The sequence below is a fragment of the Salvelinus namaycush genome, chromosome 38, assembly GCF_016432855.1.
Source record: "Salvelinus namaycush isolate Seneca chromosome 38, SaNama_1.0, whole genome shotgun sequence".
NCBI lineage: Eukaryota > Metazoa > Chordata > Actinopteri > Salmoniformes > Salmonidae > Salvelinus > Salvelinus namaycush.
The window spans coordinates 12,706,417-12,725,745 of NC_052344.1; the positions used below are offsets into that span (position 1 = coordinate 12,706,417).

General features: G+C 46.9%; 1 protein-coding gene across 1 annotated transcript in view; it reads right to left on the reverse strand.

Annotated features, from left to right (window-relative positions):
* LOC120031839 (ankyrin repeat and sterile alpha motif domain-containing protein 1B-like) overlaps positions 1-19,329 on the reverse strand; it is a 231,310-nt gene that overhangs the window by 75,131 nt on the left and 136,850 nt on the right. Inside the window, exons 12-13 of the mRNA XM_038977659.1 lie at positions 16,973-17,051; positions 15,065-15,171 (exon numbers count right to left, since the gene is read on the reverse strand). Of these exons, the coding sequence (XP_038833587.1) occupies positions 15,065-15,171; positions 16,973-17,051 (186 nt within the window). The remainder of the gene's footprint in view (positions 1-15,064; positions 15,172-16,972; positions 17,052-19,329) is intronic.

Consider the following 19,329-nt stretch of genomic DNA (forward strand, 5'->3'; position numbering starts at 1 on the left):
GATTTATCTCCCCGTCGTCCAACATCTCATGAATATGAAATGATGTGTACCACATCGAGGTTTCCTAGTTGAAGGAAGAAGCTCAAACCGTTTCCCTCGCCACTCGGCGGCTGAAACCTCAAAGAGAAACAGAACATGAAATTACTTCCTAGCGAGTTAGTGTGGCGGAATGTTCCAGCGCCAGAGAAATAGAAACTAACAATAGGGAAGTTTGAAGTAACCCCGGTACTTGAAAGAGACTGGGCAGAAGCTTTGGCGCGGCTTCATTCAATATTAATTATATCTAAAGGCATTTCAGAGCAGGGGAAGAGATCACAGATTTATAAAAGAAAGAAAAAAGGGCCAGGCAAGGCGAGGATGAGAGAATTCCCCAGACTCTCAGAACTTCTGCCAGAGACCCTCAGCAGTTTTTGACTGGACTAAAGCGAGCTGGACTAAAGTAGTATAATACTAATGGGAAGGGAATGACAAGGATAGGATGGTATGTGTGGGTGGGTGATGGTATGTGGGTCATTCTTAAAATACGGTCGCATTTGGGCAAGGTTTTTTGGAAAACATTAACTTATTTTAATATTTATTTTTATTTTTATTTATTTGGGTACATCTTCCCATTCGAAATCAACACACATGGTAGCTTAATGCCTTTAAACAATTGATACCATTATGATAACATTGTGCCACCAGTAGGAATAGTAACACCAATGATGGTAACACCAATGATGGTAACACCAATGAGACATTTGAGATAAAGGAGGATTTTCTGAAAAGGAGGCTTCACATGCTCAAATCTATGGTCATCAAGCCTTTACAAACCATTTACTGAAGTGATATGATTAATCATTTTGCTCACAATGTTATTGTGATGAGCCATCAAACAGGCAAAGCGTCAATACAGGACTAAGATCGAAACCTACTACGCCGGCTCTGACGCTCGTTGGATGTGGCAGGGCTTGCAAACTATCACGGATTACAAAGGGAAACCAAGCCACGAGCTGCCCAGTGACGCGAGCCTACTAGACGAGCTAATTGCCTTCAATGCTTTCTTCGAGGCAAGAAACAATTAACCATACATGAGAGCACCAGCTTTTCCAGAAGACTGTGTGATCTCGCTCTCCATGTGAGTTCGATCTTTAAACAGGTTAACATCGACGAGGTCGAGTGGCCAGATGGACTACATACTCAGAACAGCTGGCAAGTGTCTTCACTTACATTTTCAACCTTTCCCTGACCATGTCTGTAATACCTACGTTTCAAGCAGACCACCATAGTCCCTGTGCCCAAGATCGCCACGGTAACATGTTTAAATGACTATTGCCCCTTAGCAATCACATCTGTAGGCTTGAAATGCTTTGAAAGGCTGGTCATGGCTCACATCAACAACATCATCCCAGACACCAGATGACAAAATCTTATTGCACACCACACTGCCCTCGCCCACCTGGATAAAAGGAATACCTATGTGAGAATGTTGTTAATTGATTACAGCTCAGCATTCAGCTCCATAGTGCCCTCCAAGCTCATCACTAAGCTCAGGACCCTGGGACTGAGAACCTCCCTCTGCAACTGGATCCTTGACTTCCTGACAGGCTGCCTCCAGGTGGTGAGAGTAGGCAACAACACGTGTGCATGCTGACCCTCAACACGGGGGATCCTCAGTCCCCTCCTGTACTCCTTGTTGACCCACAACTGAATGGCCGCGCCTGACTCCAGCACCATCATCAAGTTTACTGACTGCATGATGGTCGTAGGCCTGATCACCTAACGACGATGAGACTGCCTATAAGGAGGAGGTTAGTGACCCGGCAATGTGGTGCTGATCATGGAATACAGGAAATGGAGGGCCGAGCACGCCCCAGTCCACATCGATGGGCCTGTAGTGGAGCGGATCGAGAGCTTCAAGATCCTCGGTGTCCACATCACTAAGGAATTAACATGGTCCACACACACCAACACAATGCCTCTTTCCCCATAGGAGGCTGAAAAGATTTGGCATGGGCCTTCAGATCCTCAAAAAGTTCTACAGCTGCACCATTGAGAGCATCTTGACTGGCTGCATCACTGCTTAGTATGGCAACTGCTTGGCATGCGACCGCAAGGTGCTATAGAGGGTAGTGTGATTGACCCAGTACACAACTGGGGCCGAGCTCCCTGCCATCAAAAAGCCATTAAGCTACCTCTATACCAGGCAGTGTCAGAGGAAGGCCCTAAAAAGACTCCAGCCACCCAAGTCATAGACTGTTTTCTCTGCTCTCGCACGGAAAGTGGTACTGATGCACCAAGTCTGGAACCAACAGGACCCTGAACAGCTTCTACCCCCAATACGCATGCACGCACACACACACACACGCACACACAACAAAGAGATCTAAACTGCCTGTACAGAACCTTGCATGGCTCAGCACACTGGTGTTGCAGTTACCAGGGCAACCAAAGAAACAGATGCAGGTCACAGCGAGCAGAGAGAAATGGTGGGAGGAGGAGGGCTTGTCCAACACCCACAAAACCCTTTATTACACACAAACACGTACAGTGCATTCGGAAAGTATTCAGACCCCTTCACTTTTTCCACATTTTGTTACGTTACAACCTTATTCTAAAATGGATTAAATAATGTTTTCCCCTCATTAATCTACACACAACACCCCATAATGATAAGGCAAAAACAGATTTTTATAAATGTTTGCAAATTTATTACAAATAAAAAACTGAAATACTTTATTTACATAAGTATTCAGACCCTTTGCTACGAGATTCAAAATTTAGCTCCAGAACATCCTTTTTCCATTGGTCATCCTTGAGATGTTTTTACAACATGATTGGAGTCCATCTTTGGTAAATTAAATTGATTGGATATGATTTGGAAAGGAACACACCTGTCTATATAAAGGTCCCACAGTTGACAGGGCATGTCAGAGCAAAAACCAAGCCATGAGGTCGAAGGAATTGTCCGTAGAGATCCGAGACAGGATTGTGTCGAGGCACAGATCTGGGGAAGGGTACCAAAAAGTGTCTGAGCATTGAAGGTCGCCAAGAACACAGTGGCCTCCATCATTCTTAAATGGAAGAAGTTTGGAACCACTAAGAATCTTCCTAGAGCTGGCCGCCTGGCCAAACTGAACAATCGAGGGAGAAGGGCCATGGTCAGGGAGGTGACCAAGAACACGATGGTCACTCCGACAAAGATTCAGAGTTCCACTGTGGAGATGGGAGAACCTTCCAGAAGGAGAATCATCTCTGCAGCACTCCACCAATCAAGCATTTCTGGTAGAGTGGACAGACGGATGCCACTCCTTAGTAAAAGGCACATGACAGCCCGCTTGGAGTTTGCCAAAAGGCACCTAAAGGACTCTCAGACCATGAGAAACAAGATTCTCTGGACTGATGAAACCAAGATTGAACTCTTTGGCCTGAATGCCAAGCGTCACGTCTGGAGGAAACCTGGCACCATTCCTACGGTAATGCATAGTGGTGGCAGCATCATGCTGTGAGGATGTTTTTCAGTGGCAGGGACTGGGAGACTAGTCCGGATTGAAGGAAAGATGAACGGAGCAAAGTACAGAGAGATCCTTGATGAAAACCTGCTCCAGAGCGCTCAGGACCTCAGACTGGGGCGAAGGTTCACCTTCCAACAGGACAACGGCTCTAAGCACACACCCAAGACAACACAGGAGTGGCTTTGAGACAAGTCTCTGAATGTCCTTGACTGGCCCAGCTAGAGCCCGGACTTGAACCCGATCAAACAGACCTGAAAATAGCTGTTTGAGTTATAGTTTATTTATTCTTGCTCACAGATAAAACTGAAGAAATGCAGTGGGTAGAGTGGTGTTTTGCAGGCGGTTCGTACAGGCAGTTATGCATGACAGTTATACAGGGCAGTTATACAGGACGGTTATACAGGACAGTTATACAGGACAGTTATACAGGACAGTTATACAGGACAGTTGTACAGGACAGTTGTACAGGACAGTTGTACAGGACGGTTGTACAGGACGGTTGTACAGGACGGTTGTACAGGACGGTTGTACAGGACAGTTATACAGGACAGTTATACAGGACAGTTAAACAGGACAGTTATACAGGACAGTTAAACAGGACAGTTATACAGGACAGTTATACAGGACAGTTATACAGGACAGTTAAACAGGACAGTTATGCAGGACAGTTAAATAGGACAGTTAAACAGGACAGTTATACAGGACAGTTATACAGGACAGTTAAACAGGACAGTTGGTGGCTGTTTCTCGGGAGCCTGGTGGTGCAGTTACCTCTTTTTGGAGGGAGCAGGTCATTCAGTGGATGGTAAAGAGTGTGCATGTCCTTCACCAGGTGCACTGCAGCCTGCTCTGCAGTGAAGGGCTAAATGTGTCATTTGCCATCACCCATCTGCCTTCTTCCTGTGGTGTAGCTGTGGAGCCAGGCTAGTAACCATCACCCATCTGCCTTCTTCCTGTGGTGTAGCTGTGGAGCCAGGCTAGTAACCATCACCCATCTGCCTTCTTCCTGTGGTGTAGCTGTGGAGCCAGGCTAGTAACCATCACCCATCTGCCTTCTACCTGTGGTGTAGCTGTGGAGCCAGGCTAGTAACCATCACCCATCTGCCTTCTTCCTGTGGTGTAGCTGTGGAGCCAGGCTAGTAACCATCACCCTCTGCCTTCTACCTGTGGTGTAGCTGTGGAGCCAGGCTAGTAACCATCACCCATCTGCCTTCTACCTGTGGTGTAGCTGTGGAGCCAGGCTAGTAACCATCACCCATCTGCCTTCTACCTGTGGTGTAGCTGTGGAGCCAGGCTAGTAACCATCCCCCATCTGCCTTCTACCTGTGGTGTAGCTGTGGAGCCAGGCTAGTAACCATCACCCATCTGCCTTCTACCTGTGGTGTAGCTGTGGAGCCAGGCTAGTAACCATCACCCATCTGCCTTCTACCTGTGCTGTAGCTGTGGAGCCAGGCTAGTAACCATCACCCTCTGCCTTCTTCCTGTGGTGTAGCTGTGGAGCCAGGCTAGTAACCTTCACCCATCTGCCTTCTACCTGTGGTGTAGCTGTGGAGCCAGGCTAGTAACCATCACCCATCTGCCTTCTACCTGTGGTGTAGCTGTGGAGCCAGGCTAGTAACCATCACCCATCTGCCTTCTACCTGTGGTGTAGCTGTGGAGCCAGGCTAGTAACCATCACCCTCTGCCTTCTTCCTGTGGTGTAGCTGTGGAGCCAGGCTAGTAACCTTCACCCATCTGCCTTCTACCTGTGGTGTAGCTGTGGAGCCAGGCTAGTAACCATCACCCATCTGCCTTCTACCTGTGGTGTAGCTGTGGAGCCAGGCTAGTAACCATCACCCATCTGCCTTCTACCTGTGGTGTAGCTGTGGAGCCAGGCTAGTAACCATCACCCATCTGCCTTCTTCCTGTGGTGTAGCTGTGGAGCCAGGCTAGTAACCATCACCCATCTGCCTTCTACCTGTGGTGTAGCTGTGGAGCCAGGCTAGTAACCATCACCCATCTGCCTTCTACCTGTGGTGTAGCTGTGGAGCCAGGCTAGTAACCATCACCCATCTGCCTTCTACCTGTGGTGTAGCTGTGGAGCCAGGCTAGTAACCATCACCCATCTGCCTTCTACCTGTGGTGTAGCTGTGGAGCCAGGCTAGTAACCATCACCCATCTGCCTTCTTCCTGTGGTGTAGCTGTGGAGCCAGGCTAGTAACCATCACCCATCTGCCTTCTACCTGTGGTGTAGCTGTGGAGCCAGGCTAGTAACCATCACCCATCTGCCTTCTACCTGTGGTGTAGCTGTGGAGCCAGGCTAGTAACCATCACCCATCTGCCTTCTTCCTGTGGTGTAGCTGTGGAGCCAGGCTAGTAACCATCACCCATCTGCCTTCTACCTGTGGTGTAGCTGTGGAGCCAGGCTAGTAACCATCACCCATCTGCCTTCTACCTGTGGTGTAGCTGTGGAGCCAGGCTAGTAACCATCACCCATCTGCCTTCTACCTGTGGTGTAGCTGTGGAGCCAGGCTAGTAACCATCACCCATCTGCCTTCTTCCTGTGGTGTAGCTGTGGAGCCAGGCTAGTAACCATCACCCATCTGCCTTCTACCTGTGGTGTAGCTGTGGAGCCAGGCTAGTAACCATCACCCATCTGCCTTCTACCTGTGGTGTAGCTGTGGAGCCAGGCTAGTAACCATCACCCATCTGCCTTCTACCTGTGGTGTAGCTGTGGAGCCAGGCTAGTAACCATCACCCTCTGCCTTCTACCTGTGGTGTAGCTGTGGAGCCAGGCTAGTAACCATCACCCATCTGCCTTCTTCCTGTGGTGTAGCTGTGGAGCCAGGCTAGTAACCATCACCCATCTGCCTTCTACCTGTGGTGTAGCTGTGGAGCCAGGCTAGTAACCATCACCCATCTGCCTTCTTCCTGTGGTGTAGCTGTGGAGCCAGGCTAGTAACCATCACCCATCTGCCTTCTACCTGTGGTGTAGCTGTGGAGCCAGACTAGTAACCATCACCCATCTGCCTTCTACCTGTGCTGTAGCTGTGGAGCCAGGCTAGTAACCATCACCCATCTGCCTTCTTCCTGTGGTGTAGCTGTGGAGCCAGGCTAGTAACCATCACCCATCTGCCTTCTACCTGTGGTGTAGCTGTGGAGCCAGGCTAGTAACCATCACCCATCTGCCTTCTTCCTGTGGTGTAGCTGTGGAGCCAGGCTAGTAACCATCACCCATCTGCCTTCTACCTGTGGTGTAGCTGTGGAGCCAGGCTAGTAACCATCACCCATCTGCCTTCTTCCTGTGGTGTAGCTGTGGAGCCAGGCTAGTAACCATCACCCATCTGCCTTCTACCTGTGGTGTAGCTGTGGAGCCAGGCTAGTAACCATCACCCATCTGCCTTCTACCTGTGGTGTAGCTGTGGAGCCAGGCTAGTAACCATCACCCATCTGCCTTCTACCTGTGGTGTAGCTGTGGAGCCAGGCTAGTAACCATCACCCATCTGCCTTCTACCTGTGGTGTAGCTGTGGAGCCAGGCTAGTAACCATCACCCATCTGCCTTCTACCTGTGGTGTAGCTGTGGAGCCAGGCTACTAACCATCACCCATCTGCCTTCTTCCTGTGGTGTAGCTGTGGAGCCAGGCTAGTAACCATCACCCATCTGCCTTCTACCTGTGGTGTAGCTGTGGAGCCAGGCTAGTAACCATCACCCATCTGCCTTCTTCCTGTGGTGTAGCTGTGGAGCCAGGCTAGTAACCATCACCCATCTGCCTTCTACCTGTGGTGTAGCTGTGGAGCCAGGCTAGTAACCATCACCCATCTGCCTTCTTCCTGTGGTGTAGCTGTGGAGCCAGGCTAGTAACCATCACCCATCTGCCTTCTACCTGTGGTGTAGCTGTGGAGCCAGGCTAGTAACCATCACCCATATGCCTTCTTCCTGTGGTGTAGCTGTGGAGCCAGGCTAGTAACCATCACCCATCTGCCTTCTACCTGTGGTGTAGCTGTGGAGCCAGGCTAGTAACCATCACCCATATGCCTTCTTCCTGTGGTGTAGCTGTGGAGCCAGGCTAGTAACCATCACCCTCTGCCTTCTTCCTGTGGTGTAGCTGTGGAGCCAGGCTAGTAACCTTCACCCATCTGCCTTCTACCTGTGGTGTAGCTGTGGAGCCAGGCTAGTAACCATCACCCTCTGCCTTCTTCCTGTGGTGTAGCTGTGGAGCCAGGCTAGTAACCATGACCCATCTGCCTTCTTCCTGTGGTGTAGCTGTGGAGCCAGGCTAGTAACCATCACCCTCTGCCTTCTTCCTGTGGTGTAGCTGTGGAGCCAGGCTAGTAACCATCACCCATCTGCCTTCTCCCTGTGGTGTAGCTGTGGAGCCAGGCTAGTAACCTTGGACACAGTTCAATGTCAGACAGATGTTACAGGAGCTTTGCGTGATCTACTCGATCAAAGGCTTTGGACATATCAGCAAGTAACAACCAACAATGGTGAGAGTTTCTGGAGTCTGTAGCTGTCAACCAGGAGTTGTTTTGATGAAGTTCTCCTGGATTTTTCCAGGGCATGAAGTTAGAGAGATGGGCCTCCAGTCACTCATTGTACATGGGTTGGACACTTTAAGTATGGGACACACATTGGCAGTCTTCCAGGCAGCAGGAACAGTCCCCTGCCAGTAGGAGGTGTTGACTATATGTGTGATGACAGGGGCTAGATCTTCTGCATGCTCTTTTAATAGTCAGGCTGGAATGCCATCAGGCCCACACGCTTTACATGGGCTGAGTCTGGTTAGAGCTTGCTTTATCTGGCCACTGCTGCACAGCTCAACCTGACTTGTAGGAAGATGGCAAGAGGTGTGGTGCTTATCCACGCCTCAGCAAAAAAGACATTAAAAACATCAGCCACGTCGTTGTCTTCAATTCCCTTCACCTGTATTCTCCCTCCTGATGTTGTCTTTCGTCCCAGTCCTTTGTTAATGAATTCCCACCATTCCTTGGGGTTTTTCTTCTTTAGGTCCTGGATTTCAGTTTTGTAGTAGCTTGTTTTTGCTTCCTTGATAAGCATTTGCACTGTGTTTCTCTATTTTCTCCATTTCATTTTTTCCCCATTTGTTAAAAATCTTCTGTCTTTTCCTGATGGCAGCCTTTATTCCTTCAGTCATCCAGGGCTTGTCCAGTGTTTCTTATTGGCATGCATACATCAAGTGCAGTTTGGATGCAGGAGTTGAACGTCTCCACCTTTGCATCGATGCTCTCCACCTCATATTTGGCAGATCAGTCAGTACTGGCCATACATCGTGCTAAGGCCTCCTTTCTGTTCTGGGTTACCAGATGTCCTTTTTTCCGCTGCACCTTGCTTCTCCCTCCTGATGTTTGGGGAGAACAGCAGACATTTGTGATCACTGGATATGAGAGGAGCAAGTACAGTGTGGGTGTTGTAGTGATTCTTCATCTTGGTAATGATCAGATCTAAGATGGAGTCCCCTCTGGTCTTGTCTTTGACCACTTGTTTCATGTCTGGATGGGAGTTTGTCAGCATCTTGATAGCCAGGTGATTAAAGTCTCCAAACAGGATGAGCCCCATTTGGGCTCAGGATGAACATCCTGATCACATCGATAGTGTTGATGAGATAATTCACAGTGTTCTGCTGAAGTGTTTTCTCATTTGCCCATGGTGAATGGTAGAGAACTCCCACTACCAGAGTTGAGACTGAGACTGAGCTGGGGAGTCGTTTAGGGCGGAGCTGAAGCCGCATACACTCAAATTCCTCTTTCACTAGGTCAGTTCTTCTCTTTGCCTGCATACTGTGGTTCACATAAATAACCACGCCCCCTCTCATCCCCCCTCTGGACCTGTCTTTCTGAACAACTGATAGTTATATATGAAAAGAGATTCATCTAGGATATTTTCGTGGGCCCTAGTTTCAGTGACACATCCAATGTCTTAATTTACTCATTGAAGATCACTGTGCAGTGACGCTCCCCATCCAACCTGACAGAGCTTGAGAAGATCCGCAGAGAAGAATGGGAGAAACTCCCCAAATACAGGTGTGCCAAGCTTGTAGCGTCATACCCAAGAAGACTCAAGGCTGTAATCGACGTCAAAGGTGCTTCAACAAAGTACTGAGTAAAGGGTCTGAATACTAATGTAATGTGATGTTTCCGTTTTATATTTGCAATACATTTGCAAAAATTTATAAAAACTGTTTTTGCTTTGTCATTATGGGGTATAGTGTGTAGATTGATGAGAGAAAAAAACGATTTAATCAATTTTAGAATAAGGTTGTAACGTAAGAAAATGTGGAAAAAGTCAAGGGGTCTGAATACTTTCCAAATTAACTGTATTCAGACTCATATTGTAACGGCAGCCTTCCTTCTCTTCAAGAGAAGAGGAGGTGTAGCAGGGATCGGACCAACACGCAGCGTAGCCAGTGCTCAACATGTTTAATTAAACGAATAAACAGTGAACACTACAAATACAAAATAACAAAATGTGGCAAACCGATACAGGCCTATCTGGTGCAGAGAAAACACAGAGACAGGAAACAACCACCCACAAATCCCCAACACAAAACAAGCCACCTATATATGATTCCCAATCAGGGACAACGATTGACAGCTGCCTCTGATTGAGAACCATATTAGGCCGAACACAGAAACAGACAAACTAGGCACACAACATAGAATTCCCACCCAGCTCACGTCCTGACCAACACTAAAACAAGCACAACACACAAGAACTATGGTCAGAACGTGACACATATAGGCAGTCTGTCTCTCTCTGCATAAAATACATCGACCATATCCTACACCAGCCAAACCAATACTACTGTATATATCACACTGTAAAAAAGCCATTTAACCATTTAATCAGCATTATTGTTGAGTGAGTGAGTTGAGTGGACTTCAAAATAGCATTGAAGTGGATTCAACCTATAAATATCAAGGCTACCAGCTGCAACACGATTTCTAGTTTGCTCGACACTAGATTTTAGATTGCTCAAGATTTATTGACTAAAATTACAAACTCATGTTGGTTTAAAACCACACCCATGATTATCATATTTCCCAGGATGCTCCATTACAGGTTGATTATCAGAAGTGTTTGTTAAAATACCTGTGTTTTTGCATGTACATTGATCGGTTGATTAGTCTTAAACGACACATAAATAAATACAACGTTTCTAAACTAATCCAATCTGTTAGTAGTTGGATTTATTGCAACAGTTACTGAGATGGCTGTTCCAGTTTAGATGATTTAGGTAGTCTCATGAATGAATCTTCCCTACCCCGGCAGTAATTCTCAGGGGTCCACACTAACATTTTCCCCTGGTGGTCCTGGTACCGCTAACTTTTTCATTTGGAAGCAAACCAAAAAATTATAGCGTCACACAATAGAAACAATTATTAACCACTTACAAAGTCATTCACAATGTTTTTTAAGAGGTGTAATAGACGACAGATGCTATTCAATAAATACGTGGTTTCATCTAACGTATCCATGCAGGAATGCATGAGTCAGGATATTTTGATGTGCAACCTTATTCAGGGATTTTCATGAATTTTGGGTTGACAATTTGGCTATTGTTGTTATATTTTACTGTTAAAATAGGGCTCCAGATTTGTATTTTGTTCAATAGAGATTAATTTATTGTAAATATTTACTTTTGTATTTTTCTTACTTTCTAACTCCGCATTGTTGGAAACGGGCTTGTAAGTAAGCATTTCACTGTAAAGTCTACACCTGTTGTATTCAGAGCATGTGACCAATAAGATTTTATTTGACTAAATATTTATGTTTGCTAATATCATAGGCTAATTTATTTGGGGCTAATTCACCACCTGAGTAAGAGGAAACAAAAAAAAGTGTATTTCACACTATCTGTATCTCAATGCCATATCAAATGTATTGGTTGTAAAATAGTTCTTTAGAGCACAATATTGAGAGTTGAGAAATAAAACGTATACCTACAGAAAGCTGAGAACCCTCTCTCTATTTTCAACAGCAACAACATTAGTTGCTTCCAAATCTGTGTTTCTCCCGCAACTGCCGATTTTGCAGGTTTTCCTACTTACAAAGCATGTAGAGGTCTGTAATTTTTTATCATAGGTACACTTCAACTGTGAGAGACGGAATCTAAAACAAAAATCCAGAAAATCACATTGTATGATTTTTAAGTAATTAATTTGCATTTTATTGCATGACATAAGTATTTGATCACCTACCAACCAGTAAGAATTCCAGCTCTCACAGACCTGTTAGTTTTTCTTTAAGAAGCCCTCCTGTTCTCCACTCATTACCTGTATTAACTGCACCTGTTTGAACTCGTTACCTGTATAAAAGACACCTGTCCACACACTCAATCAAACAGACTTCAACCTCTCCACAATGGCCAAGACCAGAGAGCTGTGTAAGGACATCAGGGATAAAATTGTAGACCTGCACAAGGCTGGGATGGGCTACAGGACAATAGGCAAGCAGCTTGGTGAGAAGGCAACAACTGTTGGCGCAATTATTAGGAAATGGAAGAAATTCAAGATGACGGTCAATCACCCTCGGTCTGGGGCTCCATGCAAGATCTCAACTCGTGGGGCATCAATGATCATGAGGAAGGTGAGAGATCACGATCATGATCGCTCGGCGCGATGCGTGAAGAAACCAGGTGGCTGTACCGACTCTGATAGCGTGTCTCGAGTGACCCATGTTTCCGTGAAACAAAGAACGTTACAGTCTCTGATGTCTTTCCGGAAGGCAACCCTTGCTCGGATTTCATCAACCTTGTTGTCAAGAGACTGGACATTGGCGAGTAGTATGCTCGGGAGCGGTGCGCGATGTGAAAGTCTATGGAGCCTGACCAGAAGACCGCTCCGTCTGCCCCTTCTGCGGCGCCGTTGTTTTGGGTCGCTGGCTGGGATCCGATCCATTGTCCTGAGTGGTGGGCCAAACAGAGGATCCACTTCGGGAAATTCGCATTCCTGGTCGTAATGTTGGTGAGTTGATGTTGCTCTTATATCCAATAGTTCCTCTCGACTGTATGTAATAAGACTTACGATTTCCTGGGTTAACAATGTAAGAAATAACACATAAAAAACTAAATACTGCATAGTTTCCTAGGAACGCGAAGCGAGGCGGCCATCTCTGAGGATAATGCACATTACTGTTTGACCAAATCATGGTTTTAGCCTCCTAAACAAATATGACGTTTGGAGTAAGAGAACCATGTAGAATGAGCAGCAAGCACCGATGCGACTAATACATATGTTTTACTCGCACAGCCAATGTGACTAAACTGTTGCAGTTTGGGGCCCTGATTCTAAATGCAGGTTGTGGGTGATTAAAAGTTCCATTTGTTGGATATTCCAATAGGAACTACTGTACACATTATTTTGCAAGCCAGCAATATGCGACTTGCAGGCTTGTTGTGGCTTGTAAACCAGGAGTTTCAGACCACTGAGTTAGGGTGTAACTAGGCCCTCAAAGACAGTTCTTATGATATACTGTATGTAATGTATTGTCATAGAGAGATTAATTTAGAGGCACACAGGGAAATATGCAAATAAGGTAGAATACATTCTCAAGTTGAATTGTATGTCCACAATGAATGAACATACATTTCAACTTGAAAATATGCCCAAATGTTGAGCAAACAAAAAATCCTATTGCAGCTCAACATGTTATACATCTATCGTTACATTGCACTCAGACTGCTAGCCAATACAACTGGATTATTAAGAGAATGTACTTTAGCCTTAGCGTGCCATGAAACTCATTCTGCATGGAGATACAGTCATGGTGGCTGATAGCTTTAATGTCAATTGGACATCCGCTCTTGTATAATACATAAATAAAGATTAGGCAGGGGCTGTAACAGAGATGTACACAGACACACACACGCAGGGTTGCACTGAGTCTTTTTGTATCATCATTCAAATGTTTGGTTATGTGATAAAGCTGTAAAAGAGGGAATAGGAATGTATCTCCCTCCCTCCCTCCCTCCCTCCCTCCCTCCCTCCCTCCCTCCCTCCCTCCCTCCCTCCCTCCCTCCCTCCCTCCGTCATCCACCCCCTCTCAATATTTTATTTATTTCTTTACCTTGGTCTCACTCTCTCTAGATCTGTATACTCTCTCTAGATCTGTATACTCTCTCTAGATCTGTATACTCTCTCTAGATCTGTATACTCTTTCTAGATCTGTATCCTCTCTAGATCTGTATACTCTTTCTAGATCTGTATACTCTCTCCCTCTGTTGGTGCTACACACAGTGTTATGATCTTCAGAAACAGAGCACACACACACGCAAGCATGTGTTCACGAAGCATGTGACAAATAAAATGTGTTTTGACACGCACACACACGTCTTGAACCAATACCACAAGCTCCCTGTCACGTATGATGAGTTTTAATCAGGCACATGATCAAAGTACAGGCCAAGCTAAAACATGTGTGACCGGTCACAGAGAGATCAATACACAAACACACAGTGAAATGTCATGGAGGAAGTTCATGCATACTAAATGATACACATGTAGTCTCTCTCTCCATGCTAACAGAGATGAAAGAACAGAAAAAAGGAGTGATAGGAAGATGAAAGAGAGGAAGACACTGATAGTTCACAGAGTTGTGTGTGTGTGTGTGTGTGTGTGTTGGATTACGTTTATTGCGTGTGTGTTTTGTAAGTAATCTGTGTGTTGTGCCACTGTCTTGTGGGACTGGGGGTGTATTGAGTGGAATAAGTACAGTGATGGAGAAACAGGAAGGATAGGAGGAGAGGAACAGAAAGAGAGCAGAGAGAGAGAGAGAGAGAGAGACAGAGAGAGACAGAGGAGAGAGGGAGAGACAGAAAGAGAAAGAGTGAAAGGGAGCAGAGAGAGAGGTTGGACAGGAGAGGAGAAAAGAAGAGCAGATGAGAGAATAGACAAGGATAATGTGAAGAAGGAAAGAGAGAGGGTAGAAGAGAAGGAGAGAGAGAGAGGGTAGAAGAGAAGGAGAGACAGAGGGTAGAAGAGAAGGAGAGACAGAGGGTAGAAGAGAAGGAGAGACAGAGGGTAGAAGAGAAGGAGAGAGAGATGGTAGAAGAGAAGGAGAGACAGAGGGTAGAAGAGAAGGAGAGACAGATGGTAGAAGAGAAGGAGAGACAGAGGGTAGAAGAGAAGGAGAGACAGATGGTAGAAGAGAAGGAGAGACAGAGGGTAGAAGAGAAGGAGAGACAGAGGGTAGAAGAGAAGGAGAGACAGAGGGTAGAAGAGAAGGAGAGACAGAGGGTAGAAGAGAAGGAGAGACAGAGGGTAGAAGAGAAGGAGAGACAGATGGTAGAAGAGAAGGAGAGACAGAGGGTAGAAGAGAAGGAGAGACAGATGGTAGAAGAGAAGGAGAGACAGAGGGTAGAAGATTGAGAGATTGAGAAAGATAAATTATAGAAGACAGAAAACCAAGAAAACGACGCAAACCCAACAAAAAGTAACAAAATCTAGACACAACTTCCTTTCTCCCCCCTCCCCCTCTCCTCTCTCCTCCCCCTCTCTCCTCCCCCTCTCCTCTCTCCCTCCTCTCTCCTCCCCCTCTCCTCTCCCCTCTTTCCTCCCCCTCTCCACTCACCATAAACTGCACATTGTCGAAGCCGTTGGCCAGTAGGTGGTTCTCGTATTGGACCAGTCCAATGCTGTCCAGCCATTGGCCCACAGACTGCATGGGGCACCGGGGACCTATGAGGGGGTGAAGGGGCAGACGCTTCAGGAGGGAGTAGCCATCCACCCGGTAACACCGGCAGTCGGGCTGGGAGAGCTGGCACTGCCACATCATGTTGCGGGCAATGTGGCTGTCGAATGAGCCCGCCATGGTAGAGGAAGAGTGTGGAGGAGAGGGGAAAGAGAGGGTGGGGGATGGTAGGATGGAAGGGGGGGTTGGATGATGGGGGTTGGGGTTAGGCTTGGCTGAGGGTTATGAGCATGGCTGAGGGGTGAGGATGGAGGGGCGAAGCATGCTAGGGTGCTGGGGCACACGGGGGGTAGAGGGATAAGTTTAGGGTGGTTGGAGGTAGATCCAGGGATTTGGAAAAGAGGGGAGAGGGCTAGGGTTAGATCCAGAGAAGAGGTGCCGTCCTGGGGGTAAGATCCATGAGAGAGAGGGTGCAGAGGCTGGAGGTGGTAAGATAGATCCGATAGATGCGTGTGTCTTGCTGCTGCTTTCCTTTCACGCTCTCAGCTGTTGCTCCTGCCTGCCTGTTCGCCTCGCTTGTGTATGTGTACGAGTGTGTGCGTGTGTGTGTGTGAGCAGGAACGAGAGAGAGAGAGAGAAAAAGAAGGAGATAGGGAGAGCTGCCTGCTTGGTAGAATTCTCTTTATCAAGTACTCCCACACTCAACTGGATGCTTTCTGCAGCCTTCTCTCTCTCTCTCTCTCTCTCTCTCTCTCTCTCTCTCTCTCTCGCTCTCTCTCTCTCTCTCTCTCTCTCTCTCGCTCTCTCGCTCTCTCGCTCTCTCGCTCTCTCGCTCTCCCCCGCTCTCTCTCTCCACTCTGCCTTCCTCTCCCACTCTCCCTCCTCTTTCTATCCTCCCTCCCTACTCCTGTTTCTCACTCACTCTCTCGATCTCTCTGCTCTCCCTTCTTTCTCTCTCTCTCTTGCTCTTTTCTTGGTTCTCCCTCTATCGCTCCCTTTCCCTTCTCTCTCTCTGTCGATATCTCTCTCCCCTCCTTCTCGATCTCCCCCTCTCTCTGTCCCCCTCTATCTCAGTGCCTTGCACAGATAGCAATAGCATCAGATGAGCCTCTTTGTCTGAGAGCTGAGCTGCCCCAACACACACAATGTGGGTGCGGGTGCATGTGCGTTGGTGGGAGACAGCAGGTTTAGCACATAGCGCAAACAGCATTTCTCAAAGTGGTTACCATGGTAAGGGAATGCTTCACATGCACATGAGAGGAGAGGTGGGAGGATAGAGATCAGGGGAAATAGAGAGAGAGAGAGAGGCAGGAGAATGGGGAAAGAAGGGGGAAGATAGAGGGAGGGAAAGAGAAGGGGGAGAGAGAGAGAGGCAGGAGGATGGGGAAAGAAGGGGGAAGATAGAGGGAAAGAGAAGGAGGAGAGAGAGGTGAGAGAGGAGGCAGGAGGATGGGGAAAGAAGGGGGAAGATAGAGGGAAAGAGAAGGAGGAGAGATAGGTGAGAGAGGAGGCAGGAGGATGGGGAAAGAAGGGGGAAGATAGAGGGAGGGAAAGAGAAGGGGGAGAGAGAGAGAGAGAGAGAGGCAGGAGGATGGGGAAAGAAGGGGGAAGATAGAGGGAAAGAGAAGGAGGAGAGAGAGGTGAGAGAGGAGGCAGGAGGATGGGGAAAGAAGGGGGAAGATAGAGGGAAAGAGAAGGAGGAGAGAGAGGTGAGAGGGGGAGTGACAGAAGGACAAGTGGGGATGAGACAGAACTGAGGAGGAAAGAGGGAGAGATGAGAAGGTAGAGAACGAGATAGAGGAGAAAGGAGGTATGGAAGTTCAGTGCAGTTTCTGACTATCTGTTTACCTGCATTATTCTCCTTGATCCCTTCTGAGCTCGTGCCAGTGCTGATGCCAGCCCCAATGGAGCTCATTATCTTATCAATCTGAATGGAGAGGTGAGGAGAGAGAGGAGAGGAGAGAAGAGGAGAGAGGAGAGAGGAGAGAAGAGAGACAAGAGAGAGGAGAGAGAGTAGAGAGAGAAGTGAGGAGAGAGGAGAGAGAGAAGAGAGAGGAGAGAGAGAAGAGAGACAAGAGAGAGGAGAGAGAGGAGAGAGAGAAGAGAGAGAGGAGAGAAGTGAGGAGAGAGGAGAGAGAGAAGAGAGAGGAGAGAGAGAAGAGAGAAAAAAGAGAGGAGAGAGAGAAGAGAGAGAGGAGAGAAGTGAGGAGAGAGGAGAGAGAGAAGAGAGAGGAGAGAGAGAAGAGAGACAAGAGACGAGAGAGACGAGAGAGAGGAGAGAGAGGAGAGAGAGGAGAGAGAGAAGAGAGAGAGGAGAGAAGAGAGAGTTGCAATTTAGAAAATGTTCATGCTGTATCTCTAGCTGCCTATATGTAAATTGGTGACATGGTCGTTATAAATTCTAATGAATGGCAATCAATCATCTTTGAATTTTATTGAGTTGACAGGCGAGGAGGACAGAGGAGACTGAAGGAGGAAAGGGGGAGATTTGGAGGAAGAAGGGGAGGGAGAAAAGGAGGGGAGAAGATGGATGGGAAAGCATGAAAGAGAGAGAAAGAGAGAAAAAGGGTAACCATCTAGGTTACGGCTTCAGAAGCCTCTGTCTGCCTTTAAACTCGTCTACAGGAGGATTCCACAGCAGGAATCTGACCCTAGACCTGCTGTTAAGCACTCAACTGTGCAGCGCAGCACCATACATCTGACAGGCTAAAAGACTGCCTATGGGGGCTACCATATGATTGCCGACTCACTGATCTAAGATCAGAGAGCTCCCCCAAAATACACAATTCCTCATTTTAAAGTTGTCTATGGAATGGGAAAATTGGGATTTCCACATTGGGTTTGAGTACAAAAGCAATAGATCACTAAGTTAGCAACATAGCTAAGAGTGAATGGATCTCATGTAGCCTACACTTGTTTACAGCATTGCATCATTTTCAGGGTCAGGAAAACAGTAATTTTGTCATTTCAAGGAGGAATCTGCAGCTGAAACAATTACAAAGCGTTCTTCCCGCCACTGTTTCTGTAAGAAGCTGAGGGATTGGGGCTAGAGAACTATAACCACTTCAATTCATAGAAAGACCTATGGACTGAACAGATATCAAAATGATAGTTTTAACCATGTTTTGAGGCTATAACCTACTTGTTACATTTAATTTGTTTACAAACACTGGAGTAAAACAAGCTTATATTCTGGGTTCTGATGAGGTACGACAGTTGAACTAAGCTCATGAGGAATTTAGAAGTTATATTCTTCAAGAATCAATGGGTACATATAATTGATTTATAAGTCTAAAAATGGATGCATCAACAGCAGATTGCCTGTTTAAGAGCACTATCCATATAAGTACATACAGTTCTTTAGTGAGCCTTCCCTTGTGGCCATCCTCTTGCTTATAGCAGAACGGTCTCTTGCATTTCTTCCCAAAATAGAACAAATACACAACATGACCAACAGTATGTGGACACCTGCTAGTCGAACATCTCATTCCAAAATCATGGGCATTAATATGGAGTTGGTCTCCCCTTTGCTGTTATAACAACCTCCAGTCTTCTGGGAAAACTTTTCACTAGATGTTGGAACATTGCTGCAGGGACCTGCTGTGGGGACTTGCTTCCATTCAGCCACAAGAGCATTAGTGTGGTGGGGCACTGATGTTGGGCGATTAGGCCTGGCTCGCAGTCGGCGTTCCAATTCATCCCAAAGCTGTTTGAAGGGGTTGAGGTCATGGCTCTGTGCAGGCCAGTCAAGTTCTTCCACACCTGTTGCCACAAAGTTGGAAGCACATAATCATCTAGAATGTCATTGTATGCTGTAGCATTAAGATTTCCTTTCACTGGAACTAAGGAGCCCAAACCATGAAAAACAGCCCCAGGCCATTATTCCTCCTCCACCAAACTTTACAGTTGGCACTATGCATTCGGCAGATAGCGTTCTCCTGGAATCCGCCAAACCCAGATTTGTCCGTCGTAATGCCAGATGGTGAGGTGTGATTCATCACTCCAGAGAACGCGTTTCCACTACTCTAGAGTCCAATGGCGGTGAGCTTTACACCACTCTAGCCGACACTTGCCATTACGCATGGTGATCTTAGGCTTGTGTGCGGCTGCTAGGACATGGAAACCCACTTCATGAAGCTCCTGACAAACAGTTATTGTGCTGACGTTGCTTCCAGAGTCAGTTTGGAACTCAGTAGTGAGTGTTG